Source organism: Pteropus medius, unplaced genomic scaffold, assembly GCF_902729225.1.
Source record: "Pteropus medius unplaced genomic scaffold, Ma_sr-lr_union100, whole genome shotgun sequence".
Lineage (NCBI taxonomy): Eukaryota > Metazoa > Chordata > Mammalia > Chiroptera > Pteropodidae > Pteropus > Pteropus medius.
The window spans coordinates 7,032,110-7,057,357 of record NW_024349799.1 but is presented as its reverse complement, the minus strand read 5'-3'; the positions used below and the strand labels follow the sequence as shown (position 1 = coordinate 7,057,357).

Below are 25,248 nucleotides of genomic sequence, written 5' to 3'. Positions count from 1 at the left end.
GACTAACCATTGGAAAAAGATCCCATAGGCATCTGACAGGATAGAAAATAATATAGATAAAAGAACTCAAGTGGCATTCAACAAACACTAACATGAATTTCAGTAGATAATACTCATCAATGAATGTGGGTCTTGAAGGCACTGCTTATAAATAAAGTAATTGAAACGCAAGAAAAACATCAAATTTAAAATACAAACTCCAGGTAACAGCATAGTAATAGCATAGTAGATGCTTCAGTTTCTTTTAATGCTATTGCAGCACCCTAATTTTAGCCAAAACAGGGAGACAATGTATCAGTATTTTACTAGATGTTTTCTGCTCTTTAATCTGTAAGCCAGGTGAATACTATCAATTTGTAGACCCTTCAGAAGTCAGTTCTGAAGAAACTCCAGTGCCTTTCATTGAAAAGAGTGGCAAGAAGAACGAGAAAAAACCCAGGTTTCTTTCTACATACCAATGAATTAGATTAAAAAAATTTTAAATAGCAAGATAGCCTTATTGTTAAAACTTCAAACAATTCAGAAGCACACAGATTCACATTCATTACTAGAGATCCAAATCTTAGCATCTCTGTCAATTACTTTCTCAAAGTATGAGAAAGGTACCAGATTATTTGGGGCATTAGATAACTCTAGTTCACAGTGAAAAAGCTATTCCCTATTCAATTTTCTTTCAATCCTCTGATTACTTCAAGGAAAGGGTCTCAGTTTGGTATTAATGTGCTAATAATCGAATACTTGATATGCTAATCTAATATTCAACAATTTCTCTTCTTAATAGAGAACAGGACTCAATATCAGAGTCTTCAAAACGCAACACTATTTAGTTGAAATTTAATAATAAATTTTATTTTCATTGAATTTATTTTTATTTTGACCTTCTAGTTCTGGAATGCGGCACTGATTTTCTATTTAAGACAGTGATATAAAGTTTCCTTTTAAAATACATTTACTTATGTAAAATGGTAAAATTATTTATATAAACATATTAAACAAATAAAGTATGGGCATTATATGGCAAAAATGATGACCATAGTACATAAAAGACTAAAAACTGGGATCTACATTAAATATAGATTTAGGACCATCATTATTTTAAATTGGACTATCCAGCAAGGAAGTCAGAATTATATGGATAATGGAACAATAAAACCAAACTGACCTATGGCCAAAAGAAGTCAAAATAAATCAGGCCTGAGTAGTTTATATTATTAATCATGTATGGACTTCAGTCTGTGGATTTCATATCAATTTCTTAGAGATAATATTGATTTTCTCACAGCTTTTCTGATATTGAGTCCATACCAACAAAAATGGCTTATTTAAATTAACTCAACCTTTTTCTTCAGTTATGCTTTCTGATTTATTTGGTCTGAAGTAGAACATTAGCATTTATTTTTCTTTCTTTTTTAAATTTTACTTTAAAGCTCTCTATGTGTGATTCTATGCAGCCAGAATTGATAACCATTGCCCTAGTGAGGATTATAGTCCCATACTTTTGTTTTCATAATGTGCTCCAAATGCTGAGAGTATAGTAACCGATTTCTTATTAAATGTATCACTTGCTCTGGAACTTACTCTTTAGAAACAGATCCAGATTTTAATGAACTTTTGGGTCATTTGCTTTTTTCCTATTAAGATGGAGTAAGACAGAAACAGCACAGCCATTATGAAAGAATAACTTTCTGAAAAATTAAAGTCTTCTTCCAGGTCACTTTGTTATTCTCCAGAAAAATCACTTTATTCTTGATATAAAAGTATTCTTGAACTTAAATGATGTCTGCATAATTATTATATGGATGACAAGTAACTCCTTTTTAAATTTATATTTATATTCTCTATTTATGCACTATAAATTAGTTCTTAAAAGTTTTGTAGTAATATATTTTGAGGAAGATTAGGTCTCCTTAATCTCACTTGAACAAACAATTTTCTTCAAATTTTCCTTTGAATTTGGCATTTAACAGAATTTCAATAGGAAATATTTGGAATTATATTTGAAATGCTTTGATTGGTTTGGAAATCTTATATGGAGCCTGCTTCTAAAGAAAATTTACATGAAATCATTCTTATAATATTTGTTATTCTGCACAGTTTAGTCCATTGGATGAATCTACAGATAACACTGGCAAGAAAACAGGATGAAAAAACTATTATGCAGCATTAAACTTATTAGGTTGAGATTTACAAAAATATAACAATAGAATGATTATAATAGATTATCAGAGGCTGTAATTTTTGTCCCCAGAATGCAGATTGTACCACAGGCTTTTAACATGGCTCAGTAAATTACATACCCTTTAGACTTGGAGAATATGGACTTTTCTTCACTTCATTTCCAATGTTCTAAAATAGAGTAATCTGTCCTTTCACTGTCTTTGGCTTTCTTTTCTGCTTGAGGAATCTAACGCTCTCAGTGTCCGGCGCTGCCTGAAAATGTCATCTCTACTCAGGTTCTTTCTTCTTTACCCTTCTCTGCTCTATTTTTCTTGTCATTGCTTCCACTCCTCTTGGCTTTCAGTGAAATTGTCAACCTTTCCAGTACATTAATCTTATCACTACTTTCCTATTATATATCAAACAAACCAATAATGATCATATATTGCAGTCAATGGCTCTTTTTCACTGTATTATTTCCAGTTGCTCTGGGAAATTTTTTTGCCCTAAACATCAAAGGTTCTTGTTTTTAATGACTTCTTCGTCTGAAAGTATCAGAAACTATCCTAGAAGCCTGTGTTTTCAGGAACACAGGTCTCTAGGTAGGTAAAGTTTCACCCATGGTGAGAAGTTTCCTCACTTTATCTGAGTCAATGGTTCCTAAAAGGCCTATGTGGCTCTTTAATATTAAAGATAATTCTATTTTGAGAATTTTATGATTCCTTCTGAGTTGTATGAGTGGTTAATGATATTGCAAAATAAGGGTCAGGTTTCACTTTCTTTTCTATCAGTGATGATGCTACTTATTTTTATGCCTTATACATATGTATATTACAAATATTAATGTTCTTAAACAACTAATAGTTATGACTTTTATATTTCATTAGTCTACAATGCTGCTCTGGGAAAAATGGAAGGTAGTATGGAGTAATGAAAAAAGGACTAAGGTAGGAATCAAGAGACCTGAACTCTAGTGATTTTCATCAGGTAATAACCTTATACAACTTAGGGCAATTAAAAAACCTAAAGGGACTTCTGAGGTTTCATTTGTATATTTAGAGAAGAGAGGTGCTTAAAGTGCTTTTAGCTCTAAAGTTACATGATAACAAAATAGTAAAATCTGTACATAAGTAGTAATAGCTGCTCCCTCATAGTTCTCAAACAGGAGGAAAGATACGATGATGATAAACAAAATATTTCACCATTTCTTCCCATTTACGTTTTTACAAATGGAAATTTTACTTAGAAAAACACTTGGCTCATTAAAGAGAGAACAAATCATCAAGATCCCATGAACAGATCGAGCATATGAGCTCAAGTGAATCACAGCAAATTTGAGGTAAACTTCTGAGAAATGATTGCTTATTTTTCCTACTCCCTTGGTCTCTTTCCATTGAGGCATGCCACTACCTGAAAGAAAGTCTGCCCTCACAGACAATTAATAATTCACATAAGCGAATATGCCATTTTGTGAAGAGAAAACATTAAAGCTAACTGATGTCCTAGGTAGACAGACTAAGCCCAGAGTAAGATCGAATTATCTAACACGATAAAAACATTGTTTTGTTTGTTTGTTTTTAAAGCAAGGCATTTGTTGAAGTTGCCCTGTATACTGGGAAGGTAAATTTCAATCACTAATTAATTGGTACTGCTGCTCCTGCTGCTGCTATGACTACTGCTACTATTACTACTGTTATTTCCTCTAACTCTCTATATAAAGTGTTTCTACTTGCTAGGCAGGCTCAGGGCTAAGTGCTTCACATATATTAGTAATCTTTATAACAACACTATTTAATCTTTATAACAACACTATTGAAATAGGTATTATTACTAATCCAATTGTTCGTATTGTTCGTATAAGGAAACCAAGGTAGAGAAAGGACAAGTAACTTGTTTAAGATCATCCAGCAAGTAGTAAGACTAGGACTTCAACACAGGAGTGCAAGCTCACTATATTATCCTATATGATTTCTCATAATATTAGCTAATACTTACTGAGTACTTACTATGTGCTAGACACTGTTCTAAAACATTTAACATGTATCAACTCCTTTAATTGTTTTTTCATAACACCTCTCATTTTATAGATAAGGAAAACTAAGGTACAGAATGTCACTCTTTTTTAAAGTTATTTGCATTTAAAAGGAAGTTACTGTCCAGACGTTAGAAACATGGTAGAGTGAGAGATGTCCCCAGATTTCTCCCCTTGAACATCTAAAAGTCAACAAAAAACACCCAACCTGCATACAAAACATGTCTGAGAGAGGGATCTGCAAATAAGAGCTACCATACCAAAGATCAGAACCTTGGGAGTTGGGTGGTAGACTGGGAGAAACAAAGAAGCTGCCTCTCGCAGCCAGAGCACCTTGTAGGAGCAGGGGGAGAGGAGAAGGTGCGTTGAGTTCTCTGAATAGCCCTTCCTGAGAGAGCTGTGAGCTCTACACAGCAGAGGTGCCCAGGAATCAGGGCAGAAGCAGAGAAGTGGAGATGGCAGAGAAGCAACAGTTCATTATTACCAGCCCTGGTTGCAAATCATGAGGCTGAGCTGCAGCCTCCATCCGCCAACCCAGAGGGCACCTCCCCCGCCAAATACTCCAAGACCAAACACCGCGGAGCCCCAGGGGAATCTGAGCAAATACTACCAAAAGTGTCACTAACAATGACAGGGACTGAGACTGAAGGTAGTGAGTGTGATTAAATATTTATAAGGAAAAAAAGGCATTATTAAGACTTTACATAAAGCAGGGATCCAAGAGGTTTTGATGCCACCTACTGGAAACTAAAAGAAAAACACCTTAGCAACAGGCCAAAGAGAGAACTTTATATAATAAATCTTTCTAGAAACAAAGCAGAATACATTTTCATTAATGCCCAGGCAGAGAAATAGTCCATTAAACACCATGAACCACCAAGGTTACAAGGCAGTTCAGAAAGAAAGAGAAAATTCTCCAGAAAGTAAGCTTAAAGACATAGAAATATGCAACTTAAATGACAGAATTCAGGATGGTACTTCTGAAAAAAATGCAGTGAGATTCAAAATAATTCCTAGTAACAATTCCAGGAATAAAAAAACCAACCAGATCAACAGAATGAGTTTTTTAGCAAGGAGACTGAAACCCTTAAAGAGAACCAAAGAGAACTTCTGGAGATGAAGAACACACTGTAGAGATGAAGAATGAAATAGCAAGCTTGGGAAAGAGAGTCGACCAAATGGAGGAAAGGATCAGTGATATAAAGACAGAAATCTAGCTTTCCCTTCATGTAAACTGGTAACAAACAATGTAGAATGCCAGAGTGCGGAGAGGAATATGACACCTCAGTGCAGATTTTCCCCTCTACATCTCTCCCTGATCACCCTCCACTAATTCTTTTAAGGCACAGAAGGGTTGTGGCAGGCAAAGACAAACTGGGTTCATATTCTCAGCAGTGCACTTCTGTTTTTAAGGGATGTGCTGAAAAGAGTAAGACCTCTATCATATTCCTACAAAAACAAAAAGTAATACTTCAAATACAAAACTAGGTTATTCTTAGAATCTACAGCCAGTAAGACTTTAATAACCATTCATTCTAAGGCCAAACTAAGAATATATAGACCAAAAGCATTTCAAAACAGACTGTGCTGCGTTACCCCAATGTTCTCATTTTCTACTTACAATCACCATTATTATCTACCTACAAGGTCTTTTAAGTCATTTGCTTACTTTTACTCCTTCAGTGACACCAAAGTCTACCCTTTTCAATTAACATATTTTATATGCAAAAACAAACTACTAAACTCTGCAAAGGGAAAAAGAGCCAGGCAGAAGAATGAGGTAAAATAAGGTAAGCAGTCTACCAATATTCTGTTAAACAATGACAGAAAAAAAAAATATAACAACAATATGAATAAAATCATTAGAATTTTATTAGTGATCATTTGGCAACTGACAATGAGTCTATATATCAACTGGCTCTCCAAGAATGGAGAAATTTGATTCTTGAAATTATTTTTTTCAATTTTCTAATTCTGAAAAACATTCCTTGTTTTAAATAATAAAAAATACTATTTAAAAAATAATATTTTTAAATAAAAATATTCTATGTTTTAAATAAGACTAGAATATTCACTAATGAGAATTTCTTCTTTAACTCTTTATTTGGAACAATGGCAGATTATAATTTAGAAATTGAGTTCTGAAGTTAACTTTCTTGAAAAGAAAATCAACACTTCTTACCAAAGGGTTTTCAACTTTTTTGATGAAAAAGATGAATAAATGAAGAACAATGTAAATGATGTGGTTGAGAGGCCACTGTATTTAAAATTAGTTCTTAGGGTTTTTTATAAGATAAAAATTAGTTTATTGCTCTTGAATTTAATTTATTTTACTGGTTAAGTCCTTAGGTTTGATCCCAGAACTTTTAATCTGAGCAAAATATTCAGGTTACCTTAATTTCAGCCTCAGGTTCCTCACAAATCAAATAAGTACAATACCACCTTCCTCACAGATATGTAAGGTGCATATTACATGCACTTCCAAGCCCAATAATATCTTCCTCACATAGTTGCTGTAAGGAAGAAATTTATGAAGAACTGTAAGCACAGAGCCTGGTCCATAGCAAGTTATCTTATGGTAGTCATTTCTTTCCCCTTCAAATCTTTATCTAGGTTGGAGCATTTTATTACTAGTCAGTAGTCACACGAAGTCTGATGGAACTGAAAATCCTATGAAAAATGTAGAATAAAGGAGTCTCACTCACATATTTGACATAGTCTTTCCACTGCTGCCACCACTGCATGGAGATGATAAACCAATTGTGTCCTGGTTGCAGACCATACCTGCTCTCTCGTTCTAACCACCCTCTGTACATACAAAAGAAATTCAGAACATCAAATGATGTGTGAAACAGATGATCACACACGCTCACAAGTTATCATTAGCAATTTTTACACAAAGGAAAAACATGAAACAGATATACTCAAGAGATTGCTACAATTTCAATTAGTGAAACATTGATAAGCCAATTTTAGGAGTGATAATACCACTATCAAGCCTCATACTGATGTTTTTAAAAAAGCTTTACTGAGGAATATTTTACATAACATATAATATACCTGGATTAAGTATACAACTCAATGATTTTGCAACTATCACCACAATCCAATTTTAGAACATTTCAATTACCACCAAAACGTACCCTGTGCCTATTTTTAGTGAGTCCGTGTTAGACCCAGCAAACTACTATTTTTTATTGCTTACAAATTTCCTTTTTCTGAACATTTCATATAAATGGAATGATATAACACATGGTCTTTTACATCTAGCCTTCTATTTAGCATAATGCTTTGAGGTTCATCTATGTTGTAGCAGATATCATTAGTTTGTGCTTTTATAATTACTGAATAGCATTCTGAAGGTACATAGGTACCACATTTTGTTTATCCATTTAATATCTGATAATTTGAAACTGATAAACTTTTTGCAACGTGGCTGCACCATTTAATATTCCCATTAGTAATGTCTGAGGGTTCCGTTTCTCCATATTCTTGTTGACACTTATTGTGTGCTTTTTCTATCATAAATGTTCTAGTGGGTGTAAAATGGTCTCATATTGTGATTTTTAAAACACTGCTTTTATTGAGGAGAAATTCACATAACATAAGGTAGTGGCTGCACATTTTTAATGTAATATGTCACTGAATTATATGCTTTCAAATGGTTAATTTTGTTATGTAAATCTCTCCAAAACATTTTCATACATCCCAAAGAAACAGTTATACATTAAGCTGTTTTCTAGCTTTCAAAATTCTGTCCCTGGCTTCTGACGATTTGATTATAATATGTCTTGTTGTGGATCTCTTAAGAGTTTACCTTCATGGAGTTCAATGAGCTTTTTGAATGTTTAGGTTCATGTCTTTTTACCAAATCTGGGAAGTTTTGGGCCATTATTTCTTCAAATAGTCTGCTGCTTTTTCTCTCTTCTCTCCCTCTGGGATTCTCATCGTGTGTGTTGATATGCTTGCTGCTATTCCACAGGTGTCCTAAGCTCTATTCATTTTCCTCCACTCTTTATTCTTTCTACTCCTTGGGCTGGATAATTTCAATTAACTTAAGTTTACTGATTCTTTCTTTTACCTCCTCAAATCTGGCAGTGAACCCCTATAGTGAATTTTTCACTTCAGCTATTGTGCTTTTCAGCTCCAGAATCTGTGCCTTGGCTCCTTTTTATATTTTCTATCTCTTTATTGATATTACCTATTTGTTCACACATCAGTCTCCTGGTTTATTTTACCTCTTTGCTCATAGTTTCCAGGAGCTCTTTGAACATATTTAAGAGATAGTAGATTGAAAATCTTTGTCTACTAAGTTCAATGACTGTTTCCTCAAAGACAGTTTCTGTTCATTTCTTTTGTGAATGGGCAATACGTTCTTGTTTCTTTGCATGTTTCATAATTTGTTGGAAACTAGAACTTTTAATATTATAATATGGTAGCTCTGGAAATCAGATTTCTCTCCCCTCAGGGTTTGCTTTTGTTGCTTGCTGTAGTTTTTTATTTAGTGGCTTTCTTAACTATTTTTTAAAAATCTGTAGTTTTTGTTATGTGTGGTCTCTGAAGTCTCTCTTCATTTCATTTGTGTTCAGCTACTGTTTCAAAAGAATGTGTTGAATGGCAGGAGGAGGATGGGAGTAGGAGAGAGAATGAAACGGGTGAGGGAGAGAGAGAAAAGAGAATAGGAAGGAGAGAGAGGAGGAGGAGAAGAGAAAGAAGGGGAAGGAGGAGAGTGGGGGGCAGGAATAGAGACTAGATGAGGAGACAAAAATCACCATCTTTGAGGAATGGCTCTGTGCTGGGAAACTCTTTAATCTTTAGCCAAGATGTTTACAGTGCTCTTAGCCTTCTTTTCTTGTATGTGCTGAGTCTAGAAATTAGATAGAGGTAAAAGCACAGGAGTATTTTCAGGTTTACTGTGAGTGTGCACCATGCCATGAGTATGTGCAAGGCTTTCTAAATTCTCTAGTAAAAAGTGTGCTTTCGAATGCTCTAATTTTCCAAGGGAACGCTCCATCTTTTCCGTCTAGATTTTTGGCACTCCATTGAATGGCTCAACTATAATCTTTTGCCCCAGGTGCTGCTGTTTACTCATTTGCCTTACAATATTTTCAAGGACTACCCACTACTTTTCCAGCCTGATAAGTTCTCAGGTATACCAGAAATGAGCCCCTTGCATCAGTTCTTTAGGTAAACACAGACAGGTTAGAACAGATACACAATAGATAAACATGAATTTTTATGAATCGGGTTTGCATCATTCCATCTGAAAACAGGGACCAGCTGCCCAAACCAGAAACATGGGCTGCCATCTTCCAGACTGACACTGAACCAGACAAGGGGAAATATAAATGCCAGAGAGTTTTCCTATTCTTTTTAGGTTGGCGCCTTTTTTCATTCAGCATATGCTTGGTTGCTGTAAACCTTTGACTTTTTAAAGAGGCCTGACAAAGTTTATTTTGATAGTTTTTCCTTCATGTTTCATTGTTTCCATGGAGAGACACAGAATCTTGGAACTACCCTCCTGTATCACCTTCACTGAGTCACTCCTCTCACTGTGCTTTTTTTTTTTGATTCCCCCCACTTCCACTTCCACCCCTGACCTACGGATGTTGCCCTCTCCCTATGAGAACTGGATCTCTGAAGGTGAGAAGTCTCCTCCCACGCGCTCGCAGCACACACCTGGGGCCTGGCGCTCCTGGCTGTGGCTCCGCTGGGCATTGAACCCAGGACCTTCTGCGTGTAAAGCAGACTCTATGGAACCAATCCTTTTGCTGTGCTTTTAACTTGCCTTCCTCAAAGATGCTGCTGGGCATTTTTTCATGGGCTTATTAACCATTCATTCATACATATTTGGTGGAATGTCTATTCCAATTTTTTGCACATTTTATTTTATTTCTTAGGCTGTAACAATCATTTATATAACCTGGAAAGACATCCTTTATCAGATACATGACTTGCAAATATTTTCTCCCAGTCTGTGGCTTAATAATGCCTCATGAACCTCAAAAGTTTTTAATTTTGACTATGACCAATCTATCAAAAATTTTTTTTATTATGGATTGTACTTCTGTTGTTATATCTAAGAAATATTTAGCTAACCCCAAATCACAAAGGTTTTCCACATTTTCTTATGTGTCATAGTTTGAGCTCATTACATTTAGTTCTATGGGATCTATTTTCAGTACATTTTTGTGTATAGTATGAGGTAAGGGCTTAAATTTTTTCACATGTGGATATCCAATTATCCCTGTACCATTTGTTGAGAAGACAACCCTTTCTCCACTGACTTTTCTTAGCAAATATTTAGAAAACCAATTGACCTAAGGGTTTATATAACTGTCAGTCCAGTTTGATTGATCTACATGTCTGTCCTTAAGGTAGTATCACACAATCTTGATTAATGTAGCTTTATAATAAGTTTTGCATTCAGGAATTTAAGTTTTCTAATTATGTTCTTCTTTGAAGCTGTTTAGGCTAGTCTGAGTTCTTCATATTTCTATATAAAACTTAGGACTATCTTCTCAATTTCTACAAAAAAGCTGGGATTCTGATTGGTATTATGTTGAATTTATAAGTCTCAATACTTCTTTGGATAAATTTGTTTCTAAGGATTTTACTTATTTGGATTCTACTGTGAAAGGAACTACTGTCTTAGTTCTAATTTTACTTCCAAATTATTCAGTGCTAGTAAATAGCAAGTCAATTGATTTTTTTATAGTCACAAGTTGCTTAGTGATGGGGATACATTCTGAGAACTGTGTCATTAGGTGATTCTGTCATTATGTGAACATTGTAGAGTGTACTTACACAAACCTAGATGGTACAGCCTATTACACACCTAGGTTATATGGTATATAGCCCATTGTGCCTAGGTTACAAGCCTATAAAGCATATCACTGTACATGATAACACAAGATTAAATCAAGCACAAAAGAATGATGTATTCAAGAGACTCAGTAAACACAAGATGTATAAGGCTGCTGCTGGCACAACTCGGCATACTGTTTTACAGCATTTTTTTTTAAATGTAAGTAGAAAGAATACACTCTAAAATAATGACAAAAAGTATAGTATAAAAAATACATAAGCTAACACAGTCATTTATTATCAAGCATTATGTATCGTACATTACTGTAAGTGTTATACATTTATATGACTGGCAGCGCAGTAGGTTTGTATACACCAGCATCACCACAAACATGTGAGTAATGTGTTGTGCTGTGACATCATGACAGCTATGATGTCACTAGGCAATAGGAATTTTTCAGCTACATTATAATCTTATGGGACCACCTGCAACCTTGCTGAATTACTAATTCTAATAAATTTTCTGTAAATTCTTTAGGGTTTTCCACATACAAAAGCACGTCTGCAATTAGAGATAGTTTTACTTCTTCCTTTATAATCTGGGTGTCTTTTATTTATCTTGCCTGATTTCACTGGCTAGAACCTCTAACAATGCTGTCAGATGTAGTAAGAGGAAGTATCCCTGCCCTTTTCCTAACTTTAAGGGAAAAGCCTCCAATGCCCACAATTAGGTATAATGTCAACTGTATGTTTTTCAAGAAATTTTTATTAGGTTAAGGAATTTCTGTTCCCCAATGCCTTTTTTGAATGAGCATGGTTAGGTTCCAATAAAACTTTATTATGCATACTGACTTGAATTTCATATAACTGTAAGGTGTTATATGAAAGATTAATCCCTTTTTGATGTTTTCAACAATTTAAAAATGTAAAAACAAACAAACAAACAAACAAAAAATCATTTTTAGCTTGGAAGGCTATATAAAAATCAGGTAGTGGGCCAAAGTTAGCCAAAAGGCCACAGTATGACAACTCATGGCCTAGCAAATGGTCTGTCCTTGACAATACTGCAGGTGTACTTGAATATGTACTCTGTTGTTCTTGGGAGGAGTGTTTGATTACTAGGTACATATACATTTACAATTGTTATATCTTCCCAATTGAAACTTTTATAACAATAAAATGTCTGTCTGTAGTAACATTTTTTTCTAAAAGCCATTTTTTCCTAATATTAGTACAGCTATCCCAGCTCTCTTACGGTAACTATATGCATGGTTATATCTTTTTAATCTTTTCACTTTCAATCCAGTTGTGTCTTTGAATCTCGAGTAGTTGAATTAAAATAATTCAGTCTATCTTTAGCTTTTGATTAGAGTGTTTAATCCATTTATATTTAAGGTAATTATTGGTATGGAGTTATGTCTACCATATTATTTGTTTTCTATTTATGTAAGTATTTTTATTTGTCCCTTTATTCCTCCTTTACTTCCTTTATTAAAAAAATTTAAAAAGACTTTTATACAACCCATGAAGTAATCCCCCCCAATTACTCTAGTACCCATCTGGCACTGCACACAACCATTACAATAATATCGACTATATACCCTATGCTATAGTCTAAATCCCCATGACTGTTTTGTAACTACTAATTTGTACTTCTTCATCTCACTTCCTTCTTCTCATTAGACATTTTCTACTATATCATTTAAATTTTTTATAAGGACCTCTATTTTGGGATTTTTTTTTAGTGGTTGCTCTAGAGTTACAATATGGATCTTAACATATTCTACTTCAGATTAACACTAACTTATTCCAGAAAAATACAGAAATTTTGCTCAAATATAGCTCTACCTCCTACTCTCTCCTTTGTAGTAGTATTGTCAAACTTACCACATTCTTCTATGTTATAAAAATGTGAAAATGAAAAGGGAAAACTAAATAAAAACGAAGTTGGGAAGCCATGAAGGGAGGGCTCTCATGTGGGTATCACTCACCAACAGCTTGCAGATCCCAGCAGTAAGAAAGAGAATTTCCTTCTGACCTAGCAACAAGCTGCCCACAGCATGCAGCCAATAAAAAACCACCACAACCCTCCCTCACGGCCTCTTTAAAACCTAAACACTGACCTTTCCTTTGTCTCTCTGGACTTGCCTATGGTTGAACATAGTTTGCTTGTGCTGAACTGCAATTCCTCTGCTATTCCTGAATAAACTCATTTTTGCCAGCTAAAGACCTTGTTATTTCATTTTTAAGGTTGACGAGGAGAACACAGTATTTAAATTATTGTTTTACAAATCTGTATTTTAAATCAGTAAAAAGAAGAAATGTAAAAAATATATTTATACTGTCTTTTATTGTTAACTATGTAATTATGTTTACTGGTGCTCTACATTTTTTGTGTGGATTCAAATTACTGTCTGGTATCACTTCCTTTCAGTCTGAAGTTCCTTTGGTCTTATTTTAACATGTTTATTAGCAACAAATTCTCTCATTGTTTACACAGGAATGTTTTACACTTACCTTCACTTTTGAAGAAAAGTTCTACTGAATAAAGAATTCTAGCTTAACAGTTTTTCCCCTTTCAGCACTCTGAATGCCATCCCACTGCCCACTGACCTCTATTGTTTCTTAAAAAATAGATCAGCTGCTACTCATATTGGGGGTACCTGCTATAGGAGGAGTCATTTTCCACTTTTTGCTTTAAGATCTCTTTTTCTGTAGCTTTGAACAGTTTGACTGTGATATGTCTAGATGTGGATCATTGTGTTTAATTACCCTATTGGCAGTTCATTGAGCTTCTTGGATTAATGAGTCCCAACAAATTTTGGAAGTTTCAATCATTATTGTGTCAAGTATATTTTCTGCTCCTTTCTCTCTTTCTACTCCATTCTGGGATTTCCATTATATGTATGTTGGTATACTTGTCTCTGGTTTTCTACATGTCTCTGATGTTCTGTTCATTTTTATTTATACTTTCTCTCTGTTCTTCACATTTGAAAAATCTCTAATGATCTATATTCTATTTACTGGCTGTTTCTCTGTCAGCTCAAATCTGTTGCTGAGTACCTGTAGGGAATTTCTATTTCACATATTGTACTTTTCAACTCTAGAATTTCCATTCGCTCTCTTTTAAAATGTCTACCTCTTTATTGATATTTTGTATTTGAAATGACATTGTCATTACACTTTTAATTCTTTAAACTAAGCTTCTTTTAGCTCTTTGAAAACATTTATGATACTGCTTCAAAAGTCTTTGTGTGCTAAGTCTAACATCTGGGGCTACTTCCGAAACAAAAACTATTAACTAGTTTTTTTCCCCCTGCATATGCGTTACATTTTTTAAATTTTGTTGCATGACTCATAGTTTTTGTTATTGTAAACTGAACATATTTGATAATATTTCAGCAACTCTGGATTCTGATGTCCCCTGTGAGTTTTGCCTTGTGACTTGCTAAACTAATTCTGTAGTCTGCCTTCCTTGCAGTATAAGGCTGGTCAATTTCTGTTCACTTTGCTTTATCGTTATTTCTTAAAGTTATTTTTAATCCTAGCTTCCTTGGGGACAGCATAACTTACTGGTTAGCCAATGACTGGTGTGAGGCTGTGCTTAAACATCTTGAGCCAGTACCTTTTCCCTGATGGATGTGTGATGTATTTGTGATTCCCTGATGTATTTGTGAAATACATAAAAAGTTCAGCCAGGCTGCAAATGTCCCTTGGCTTTTACTTTTAGCATGAAAAGGCCTCACCTTTAATCAGGAATAAATAGATAGCTAAGGCATTCTCCAGCTTCTCCTGAGCTTGCATGTAGCCCTGTAAACACAAGTAGCCTTCTGGACCACTTGAGACATAGGGAAGCTTATTAATACTCAATATGGTTATCTTGTTCTCTGGATCTCTTCATTAAAATTTCGACTGGTCTGTCAGTCTGTTGCTTTCCTCAACCAGTATCTCGACCCCAAGTTAGTGGTTTTAGCCACTATGATCTCTACTGTTTCTTACAATTCTCTTAGGCAAGCATTCATCCCTGCTCTACCCCAAATCAAGTCAACCTTCTCTGGCTGGCCCTGGTGAAATTATCATGCAGACCTGTTGGATGAAAAGGAATGGGAACAGTTCCAAGTAAAATTACTACAGATTCCCATTATTCAGACTAAGGTTTAGTTGATTTTCTTGAATAAGCTTCTAAATTTGTTGAATACCTTGCATGAGTCCTGAAATGGTTGGCTGAGAATTTTGTCCAGTTTTATATTTTGTCAAGTTGCTTTTTGGGAGGAGGATTTGCTGAAATCTTCGCTCAGCCATTCCAAAAATCATGATACTGATTTTTAAATGAAGTACTGATTATGTAAGTTAGAGACAAATATTTCTTTCACTTCATTGCACATGTACCAACCTGACATATTCTTTAAAAATCATCACAGTCAAAAGAATTTTTAGAAGTGAAAAGGGAAGCAAATTAAAATTCAAAAACTCAAATGAAATTAACCAATTTGGAATCTTGAATTTAAATTAAAATTTATTGAAAAATAAGGAATACAAAAAGCAGATATTTGTGTTTTTAATGAAAAAAGTCCGAGACTTAATTCTACTACTTCCATGTAATTTTGGGTTTTGTAAATCTGTTTCATCTGTTATAAAATGAAATGATGATACTAATTTCATATAGTTATTTTGAGGACTAGATGAAATAATGCAAGTGAAAGTATTTCTGCAAGGAATAAAGTTTTATAAAAACGTAAGATACATCAACATTTTTAAATAGGGATGCTATGAGCAGCTGCAAAATAATTAAGTCAAATATCACATAGTTTACATAGCATTCTTAACATCTATGCTAAGTCATACTAACTTCAGAAGATTAGTATAACTTGAAATTAGATTGCAATATTTTAAGAAAAAAAGCTGCTGCGTCTACATAAAAGCCTTTTAGTATTTCCTTGTAATATCTTGTTGGTACATTTTGATGTATCTTTAAATTTTATTTTATGATAGCTAAAAATTAGATATAATCAAGAAAACATTGTCAACATCTGAAAACTATAAACAAGAATGAGTCTTTTGAGCATGAAAATTAAAAAGATGACACAAGACTAGAGTTTTTATGAAAACATTTTAAAAAATGGATTTTGCTTAACTTTCTTTAATATATAGCCATTTAAAAAAATCCATTTAAAAAAGTTAGAAAATATACTTGCTACTTCAACTAATCTGAATCTCAACTGGCACTGCCTGTTTAAATGTTGACTATGTAATCCTCTCTCAGATATTCCGAACAACTCTATTTTAGTAAACTCCTTTATCCAGTAGTCCAAAGCCAGAAGAAACTACTGAAAAATCTGCACACACTAGTTTTAAGAAATCAGTGACAAACTATATTTTGAGTTTATTCTAAAAGCAAAGTTTAGTAGAGATTCAGTCCTGTTTCTGAAACTTTCTATCCATTAACATTAATGGAATGGTAACCTTAAAATAATGATAGTCAAGGTATTAAAAATTGAATTACAGCTATAAAAATGTGCAGGACTATCAACCCAGGCATTTTACCTCAAGTAGTTCCCTAACCAAAGACATACAGGCTTTATTACTAAATTGTCCCAATACATTTAAAGAAAAATAGAGATAAACATAGGATATGAATAAACCTATTAACTAATCATTTAAATTATAAGAAGCTTTTATCGATGTATATTAACTAATCATTTAAATTATAAGAAGGTTTTATCGATATATAAAAGTATCATTTTATATGATCTGCAGTGAAAATGGAAGCAGAAAATATAACAATATTTCAGAATATTCTCATTTTTGTAAAAAATTTACAAATTCTATCACGGGCATACACACATGTGAGTAATGTTAATATAAAAAGTGTTAACAGTGCAACCATCAGCAAAATGAAAAGATAACCTATGGAATGGGAGAAAATATTGCAAACCATATTAGCTGTACTCCAATGTTCATTGCAGCATTATTCATAATAGCTAAGGTATGGAAACAATCTAAGCATCCAACAACAAATTAATAGATAAAGAAAATGTCACACACACACACACACCACCACCACCACTGAAATATTATTCAGCTTTAAAAAAAAAAGGAAATTTTCTCATTTGCAACAACATGGATGAGGCTGGAGGGCATTATATTAGTGAAATAAACCAGGCAGAGAAAGACAATACGGTACAGTACCACAAGTGTGGAATCTTAAAAAATAAAAACAAAAAATTCATAAATAGAGTAGAAAAGTAGTTGCTGGGAGTTGGGGGGAATAAAAAGAGGTTAGTAAAGGGGTACAAACTTCATTGTAAGATGAGTAAGGTCTGTGGATCTAATGTATAACATGGTGACTATAATAACACTGTTATATAACTGAAATTTGCTAAGAGAGTAGAACATAAATGTTCTCACCAGAAAAAAAAAGGTAAATATGGTAATGGATTTGTTAATAAACTCAATGGGGAAAATCCTTTCATAATGTATAAATATATCGAATCATCACAATGTAGACTTTAAATATCTTACAATTTTAGTTGTCATTAATACCTCAATAAAAGCTGAAAACTGTCAATAGCTACCTATAAATAAAGAGATGATGGGCATTTTTTGCTTCTTTTTGCTTAGGTCTACTTTCTAATCTTTCTACAATAAATATGAACTGTTTTGTAGCAAGGAATAATTGCTACCTTTTTATCTTATGTCTTTATAATTTTGAAAATTAAATTTAGTATTTAGTGTAATTTTAATGTTAAATAGAATTTGATTTCTAAAGTAATCCAACCCCTTGGTTAAGAAGCTACTTAAAAATATTTCGATATGTAACTATTTTGGAGAAACAGGGTATCGTTGTGATAATTACATTAAAATGAGACATGCTATTACATAGTAACAATATATTTCAGGTGTTAGAAATTTCACCTATATAATGAAAAATACACAGACTAAAACTATAAACTTACCTAATAATTTGTCCTTCCTCTTCTGGAGTAGCTGGTCTTAACCCCAGAACTATGTGACATACCTACAGGAAAAGGTGATAAATTAAACTCCACTGACTGGTGCCAATGACTAAATTGTATAATATTTCACATTCTCTGCAGAGCTTTCAACTGATGAATTATCTAGTGATTGAGCAAATCTAAACTTTTAAACTTTAGCTATTTGTTATTTTTTAAAACAAACCATTTCAAGGAAGCCAACTCCCAAATCTCTATGTGAGATAGGGAAGAGAAAGACAGAGGGAAAGGGGGAGGGGAGGGGGTGGAGAAGAGAAGAAGAGAGAAGAGAGAGGGGGAGACAGAGAGAGAGAAAGAGGGAGGGAAGGAGGGAGGAAAAAGAAGAGAACCAACTACTTTTCAGAATGTTTCACTGATACTATATATTTTAATATATCTCATGCAGAGAATCCTATTTTCTTTCCTGAAATCCAAAAGCATATCATGGCACTTGGGGAGGAAGATGAAGGGGACATGAAGAGGATATGCGACATAAAAGATAAGGGTGGCATTTTAATTTGTACAGCTCTAAGAAAGAAATTATTGTCACTAATGCTTTTTTAGGCTTATTTCCTCCTCAATTTATTTGCCTTCTCTAAATGTTATCACAAAAGATGTGATTTTTTTCAATGTTTTATCAAGAAAATTTTCAAATATAGAGAAAAGTTGAAAATTCTACACTGAATACGTCACACCCATTACCTAGATTCTAACATTAACATTTTATTATACTTGCATCTGTCTATCTTCCTCAGTTCATCTGTCAATCCATCTTATTTTTTGGATGCATTTCAAAGTAAATTAGACATTAGTACAACTCTCTGTAAATACATCAGCATGCCTGCCTAACATTAACTAGAGTTAAATATCTGTTTACAATTTTGTTTACTTTTTGAGGTAACATTTAAACAACAATAAAATACAAAAATTAGTTTTTTGAGATTCATCCACATATCAGTATTTTAATCTATTTTATTGCTGAGTAGTATTCCATTGCTTGAATATGACACCATTTGTTTTATTCATTCTTGGGTTTTTGATACCTATATTTTGTAAGCACATTTTTAAAAAATAGAAACATATACGCTGAAAAGTGAACAAATATTAAGTATACAGTTCAACGACTTTTCACAAAGTAAACACACCGATGAAACTGTCACCCAATCAAGACATACATTGCTACCTTCCCCAAAGTTCCACTTTGGGTTTCTTCTCAGACACTACTGCACCTCTTTTTGTATTCACTAACCTGAATTCTGTCACCATGGATTGGTGTTGTCTGATCTTGCATTTTTTGGTCAAGTGTTTTTTCACACAACATTACATAAGATTCTGTTTGTAGCACTAGTATATTAATTTTCATTGCTGTAACATACCACTGTATGCATGTGTCACAATATATTTACTGTTTATGTACTTATTTGTTGTTGATAAACATTTGGGTCATTTTTTGTTTGGGGCTATAATGAATTACAATTATAAAAACTTAATTGTATGCCTTTTGGTGTTCAGATATATAAGTTTCTGTAAGGTATACACATGGGGTAAACTTACTGGGTCACAGGGTATGTTCAACTTTCATAAATACTGCCAATCTCCGAAGTATTTGTAACAATTTATACTCCCATTGGCAATGTGTGCGAGTTCAGCTGCTTGTTATCCTCACCAATACTTCACATCACTTAAAAATCAACAAGTCTGGTGGATGTCCAATGGTATTACATGAGGGTTTTAATATGTATTTCCATGATGACTAAAGAGGTTAGCCCTTTTCATAGTACTTATTAGCTGTTTGGATATTCACTTTTGTGAAGCGCCTGTTCAAGGTTTTTGCATATTTTTATATTGAGGTTTTGCCTTTTCCTCACTGATTTTTGATCTTTGCATGCCCTAGATACAAGTCCATTGGATACATGTATTGCAAATACCTTCTCTCACTGTGTTGCCTTATGTTTTCATCTTCTTAATGGCATCTCTTAATAAAAAGAATTCTTAGTTTTACTTAAGTCCAACCTAAAACTTTTCCTTTATGATTAGTGCCTTCTGTGTCCTGTTTAAGAATACTCTGCCATCGTAAAGTCATTAAAATAGTCTCCTACATTATTTTCTAGAAGCTTTCTTTTTTGCTTTCCAAATTTATTAGATTTATAATCTACCAGGAATTAATTTTCATGTATGGTATCAAATAGGAATAATGATGTTTTTTTCCCCATATGAACACCAACTGACCCAGTACCATTTATTGAAAAGACCACCCCTTCCCATCTGCGATGCAATGTCTCCTTTCTTATAAATCAAGTGGTCACGTAAGTGTAGATCTGTTTTAGTACTCTCGATATTGTTCTATTGGTCTATTTACCTAACTTTAAGTAGATATCACATTGTCTTAATATTCTGTATTATAATAAGTCCTAATATCTGATAATCAAAGTCTTCTAACACTGTTCTTTAATATTATCTTGGCATTTTTGGACCCTTCTGCATGTATCTGAATCCGCTTATCAAGTTCCACAAAAACAATGACAACAATAAATTTTTTAGGATGTGATTGTGAGGGCACCAAATCTATTAATCAATTTAAGCAGAACTGACATCTTTAAAATATTGAGCCTTCCTATTCATAAATATAGATCACCTTCTGTATTTTTTTTTTCTTTTTTTGCTGCTGTAATAAATTACCACAAATTGAGTAGCTTAAAACAACACAAATTTATTATCTTACAGTTCTGTGGTCAAAAGTCAAACACAGGTTCTCAATGAGCTAAAAATTAAGATGTCAGAAGGGCTTTAGTCCTTTTTGGTCAAAGGAAGAATATGCTTCTCTTTGCCTTTTCCAGCTTCTCCAGTTCACTGCATTCCTTTGCTCTCGGCTCCTTCTTCTTTCTTCAAAGCCAGCAACTTTGCATTTCCCTAACCCTTCTTCTACCTTCCTCTCTCTCTGACTCCAGCTGGGAAAGGTTCTCCACTATTAAGGACTCACGTGATTAGATTGGGTCCATCTAGATAATCCAGGCTAACCTTCCCTCTCAGTATCCTTAACCTGCTATATCTTTAAAGTCTCTATTGCCATATAAGATAATATATTCACAGGTCCTAAGATTAGGGCATGGATATTGGTGGGGGGCACTACTGGGCCTACCACACTTTTCTTTTTCTTTCACATCCTATCACACTCTTTAACATGATACTTTTTGACAAATGTACAAGACAGACAATCCTGATAATGTTTAGCATGCCTCCTCTGCAAAATATTGGGCACTGGGATTACAAAAAGGATTGAAAATAGATATTATCAAAGGAATGGTTTTTTAATTCGATTGATGCTTATAAAGTTGCAGTTAAATACCCAAAATACTCAGCCAAGTGTAGGATTTTGGCAAATAAAATAGGAGCATAATTCAGGCTTTTATTGCTAAACTCTATCAGCTAACTCTACCAATTTTTAAGACATAGATAAATAAAACAATGTAGTATAATAGTCTGCTTACTCATATATTAATTGAACATATAGTTTTAAAATCATATTTGAATATAGGATAAAGTGTATTAATTGCATTTGTGACTTATATTTTCAACTTTCAATGGGTTTATTGAGATGTAAGCCCCACTATAAGTCAAGCATTTGTAATTAATTATGAGACAGAGTTGAGGATATTACGTTAAATGAGAAAAAAATATCTGATCAATTTTCTTATCATCAAGCAAGTCATTTCTATTTATAGTAGTAATTTATATTACTTTGTGCATCTTTTTATTTTATAAAGCCATCAATCTAAATTCCTGCTAAAAATTATAACTGATAGTGGAAAAACTAATTAATTTAAATGGATATTACAGGCTTATCAGACTGTATATGTTTTAAATATACTCATTAGTCATAAGCTGTCAGGAAGAGACCAATTTCCATTTACTCCAAAATGGCCATGTCACAGATAAGTTATTTTTGTTTTTCAATGAAAGATCATGATAGATATAAAGATACCAAACCTTTCCAACCTTCACAGGAGTGTCTTTATAAAGAAAGAATAATAAAATAAGGAGAAACTAAAATATCACTATTTAATCAACCTAAATATTTATGAAGAACTATGAAAAATGAGAACCTACAAATTACTTTCAAAAACTGGAGAAAGAGAACTAATTTAACTAGGAAAATAGTTAAAATCTGGCAAGTTCTACGACTTAATGTTCACTCCTGGCTGCTTTTCTTCCCAACTTCTCCTTCAATCTTTCTTAGACCTTCTAAAAAATTTAAAAAAAAAATAAGAAGAAATAGCTTTGTTGCTAAGATTATCTCCTAACTAAAGAGATTGTATATGGTGAAAAGTTTACAGTTGCCTATTTATGATCCATCTCTATGTTTACATTGCCTAACTCATTAAGAAGGACCTTTAAAAAAGACAACAGTGAAGAAACATAGCATATTATGAAGGATTTTGAGACTTAAATTTTTCTCTATACCTACATGCTGCTCTATTATGAGTTATAAGGTAAATAAACATAATCACTTATATTCTGCTTCCTTATATCCCACATCATGATTTTGAGAAGCTTCAGTAGGCCCTCATGCTTTGTCTTACCATCTTTCAGGTAGTGTGCAGGATAATGTAGTTCTATTGATAGAATGTGGTTTTGCACCTCAGTTGCAATAACTACTACATAATGAAAAAGATGCAGAATTACTGGTACTAATACCCTCTGTTCCTGTCATTTACCTTAAACATACCTGGAAAAGGAGATTCAAAAATTCATTGGCAAGAACATTTTTCACACTCCAGATCTGATAGTCTTCTAGAGTAAGATGGCCCATCTAAAAGAGAAATAATATTCAGAAAGATCTCATGTTAAGAATGTCTTCATTCTTTATAGTATTTGAATAAAATCTGGTTTACTAAACTGATATTGTTCATTTGTCTGAAAGCAAATCAATAATTTAAAGTAAATACTATGTGTCCATCTGACAAGGAGGCCATCTAGATAGGTTTTAAAGTAACAAAACTATTGAAGCAGTCAAAGGTAACGAGGACAATTTATTCTCAACAATCTTCTTGGGAAATAACTCATAATATCTTCTGCTTCTAGGGTTATCAATGGAAAAACCACAAAAGGCCCAATGTAGGGAAAATGGAGTATTTACTAATTTTGAAAGTAAAAGACAGACTCTCCAGATTATGCCCTTTCATCCTAACAATTTTTTAAGAACTTCTTAGACATATCTAGCAATATTATCAGACTTCTTAGAGATTTAAAGGAACTTAACACATATCAAATATAAATACCTATATTACATTTCTCCAAAATACAATTTAACATTATGTTTTTTAAGTTGAGTAAAGCAACATTTTTGTGTTGCCAAAGTATACCAAAAATTACATATATGTATAGAAGGTCTATGTATTTTTTTCTTTTTAGGCAAAAATATAACCAAATATTTCTTCATGTATTCAATAATTAGCTAATATCCCTAGATGAATAATACTTTTAGCTTTTATTATTTAATGATACTGATATTTTCTTTTTACTATATAATAACCATATCAAATAAAAAAAAGATTTTTAAAGCACTGTGATTATAATTATTGGTTGTCATGATATAAATTCTATTTAAGGATGTTAATACCAATCTAAAGGTACAAAATAATGAGTAATATTGGCACAATCTAATCACAAGTGAATATGGTAAATAGGTTTGGTTAACCATTTCATTATCATGGTTACATGGAAATGGAGCAGCTAAATTATCTTTTTAATGTTCACAGCAGAGCCAGAAGTAGAAACTCCATAAAAATAGACAGTAATTATACCTACATATTTATTTAACGCTCAGAAAAAGGGTGTTAGAAACTGTATCTCTACATAAGGCATTTTCTACCAGAAACTCTTCTAGGTTTCTGTTCTTTTGCATACCAAATAGAAGTAGATACCTCAGTTTTTGGCAAAAGAGAGGTGAAGGAAGGCAGGGAGATGCCTCAAATGCCAAAGCAAAGCTCAAGCTCTATAAAATTAATTTGTACTATTTATTTCTATTGAGCATCAGTTAAAACTGTGATTCCTTCTAGAATTGTGACTGAAGAAAAAAAACTGATGTTATTTATTTTTTCTAAACTTCTATAACACTACTGTGGTCTATACCTACCAATCTGCTTCTTGGTACATGTCAATGTTTGAGTGGAAAGGATCAAATTAATTCAAATATGCCTCATAATATGTGGGTTATTTTCAATTTCAATAGAGACACAGACATATCACAGTAATGCAAGCTACTGTTAAATAGGAGTAAACCTATTTAATATTCTTACTAATAAATGCTGTCAAACTAAAAAATTCAAGAATTTATTCTTTGTAAATACATGCTTATTCTTGCTATTACATGCCTTTTATAGCTGCTATTAAAGAACTCAGGAGAGCTCTTTCTGTGCCACCATAATGGTGCACGTGAATGTCCTATCCTGGCTGATGCTCTTAAGCATCGACAATGCCAAAAAGAGAGGCAAATGCAGGTTGTTATTAGGCTGTGCTCCAAAGTCATCATCTGGTTTCCGATTGTGATACTGAAGCATGGTTACATTGGCAAATTTGAAATCACTGATGATCAGAGAGTTGGGGAAATTGTTATGAACCTCAGGGACAGATTAAATAAGTGTGGAATGATCAGCCCCAGACTCAAATCTGTGCAACTCAAAGACCTAGAAAAATGGCAGAACAACCTGCTCCTGTCCCATTAGTTTGGTTTCATTGTACTGACAACCTCAGCGGGCAATGTAGACCATAAAGAACCAAGAAGAAAACATACAGGAGGGAAAATCCTGGGATTTTCTTTCTAAGGATGTAATACTTAATGTTTAAATAAAATGCCTCAATGGAAAAAAGAAAAAGAACTATAGAATAGTTCCTTACCAATACTATTTAAAAAAAATTTTTTTAGGAATATATACACCACCCACATTAAGATAAAAAAAACATTTCCATCATCGCAGACAGATATCCCAGGTAATCCACTCATCTCCAAAATTACTATTCTAATGCGTATTACCATTTGTTAGTTTTGCCTCCTGAACTTCATATAAATGGAATCATACAGTATGTATTCTTTTTTGTGTGGCTTCTTTTGCTCAATATAAGGTTAGCCTTACCATAACTTACTAAAATGGAAGAAATACAAATGATAAACTATAATAAAAAGGGCTGTGTCGATCTGATTTTTATAAAATGCCTAGCTTATAATAAATCTTTATATATATAAAACACTTAATACAGTTG

The 25,248-nt window shown here is 33.2% G+C and overlaps 1 protein-coding gene, 1 long non-coding RNA gene and 1 pseudogene across 3 annotated transcripts in view; 1 reads left to right on the top strand and 2 right to left on the bottom strand.

Moving 5' to 3' along the window:
- Positions 1 to 25,248, bottom strand: part of USP32 (ubiquitin specific peptidase 32) — a 173,949-nt gene that overhangs the window by 38,719 nt on the left and 109,982 nt on the right. For both annotated transcript variants that reach the window (XM_039885848.1, XM_039885847.1), the window contains exons 10-12: positions 22,715 to 22,798; positions 17,953 to 18,014; positions 6,895 to 6,997 (exon numbers count right to left, since the gene is read on the bottom strand). In XM_039885848.1, coding sequence (XP_039741782.1) covers positions 6,895 to 6,997; positions 17,953 to 18,014; positions 22,715 to 22,798 — 249 coding nt within the window. The remainder of the gene's footprint in view (positions 1 to 6,894; positions 6,998 to 17,952; positions 18,015 to 22,714; positions 22,799 to 25,248) is intronic.
- On the bottom strand, positions 20,632 to 22,708 carry LOC120620851 (uncharacterized). The gene is made up of 2 exons (XR_005658002.1): positions 22,497 to 22,708; positions 20,632 to 22,230 (listed from the first exon to the last, which is right to left on the bottom strand). It is a non-coding gene; the product is annotated as an uncharacterized LOC120620851 (long non-coding RNA).
- Positions 24,397 to 24,880, top strand: LOC120620849 (40S ribosomal protein S15a-like; annotated as a pseudogene).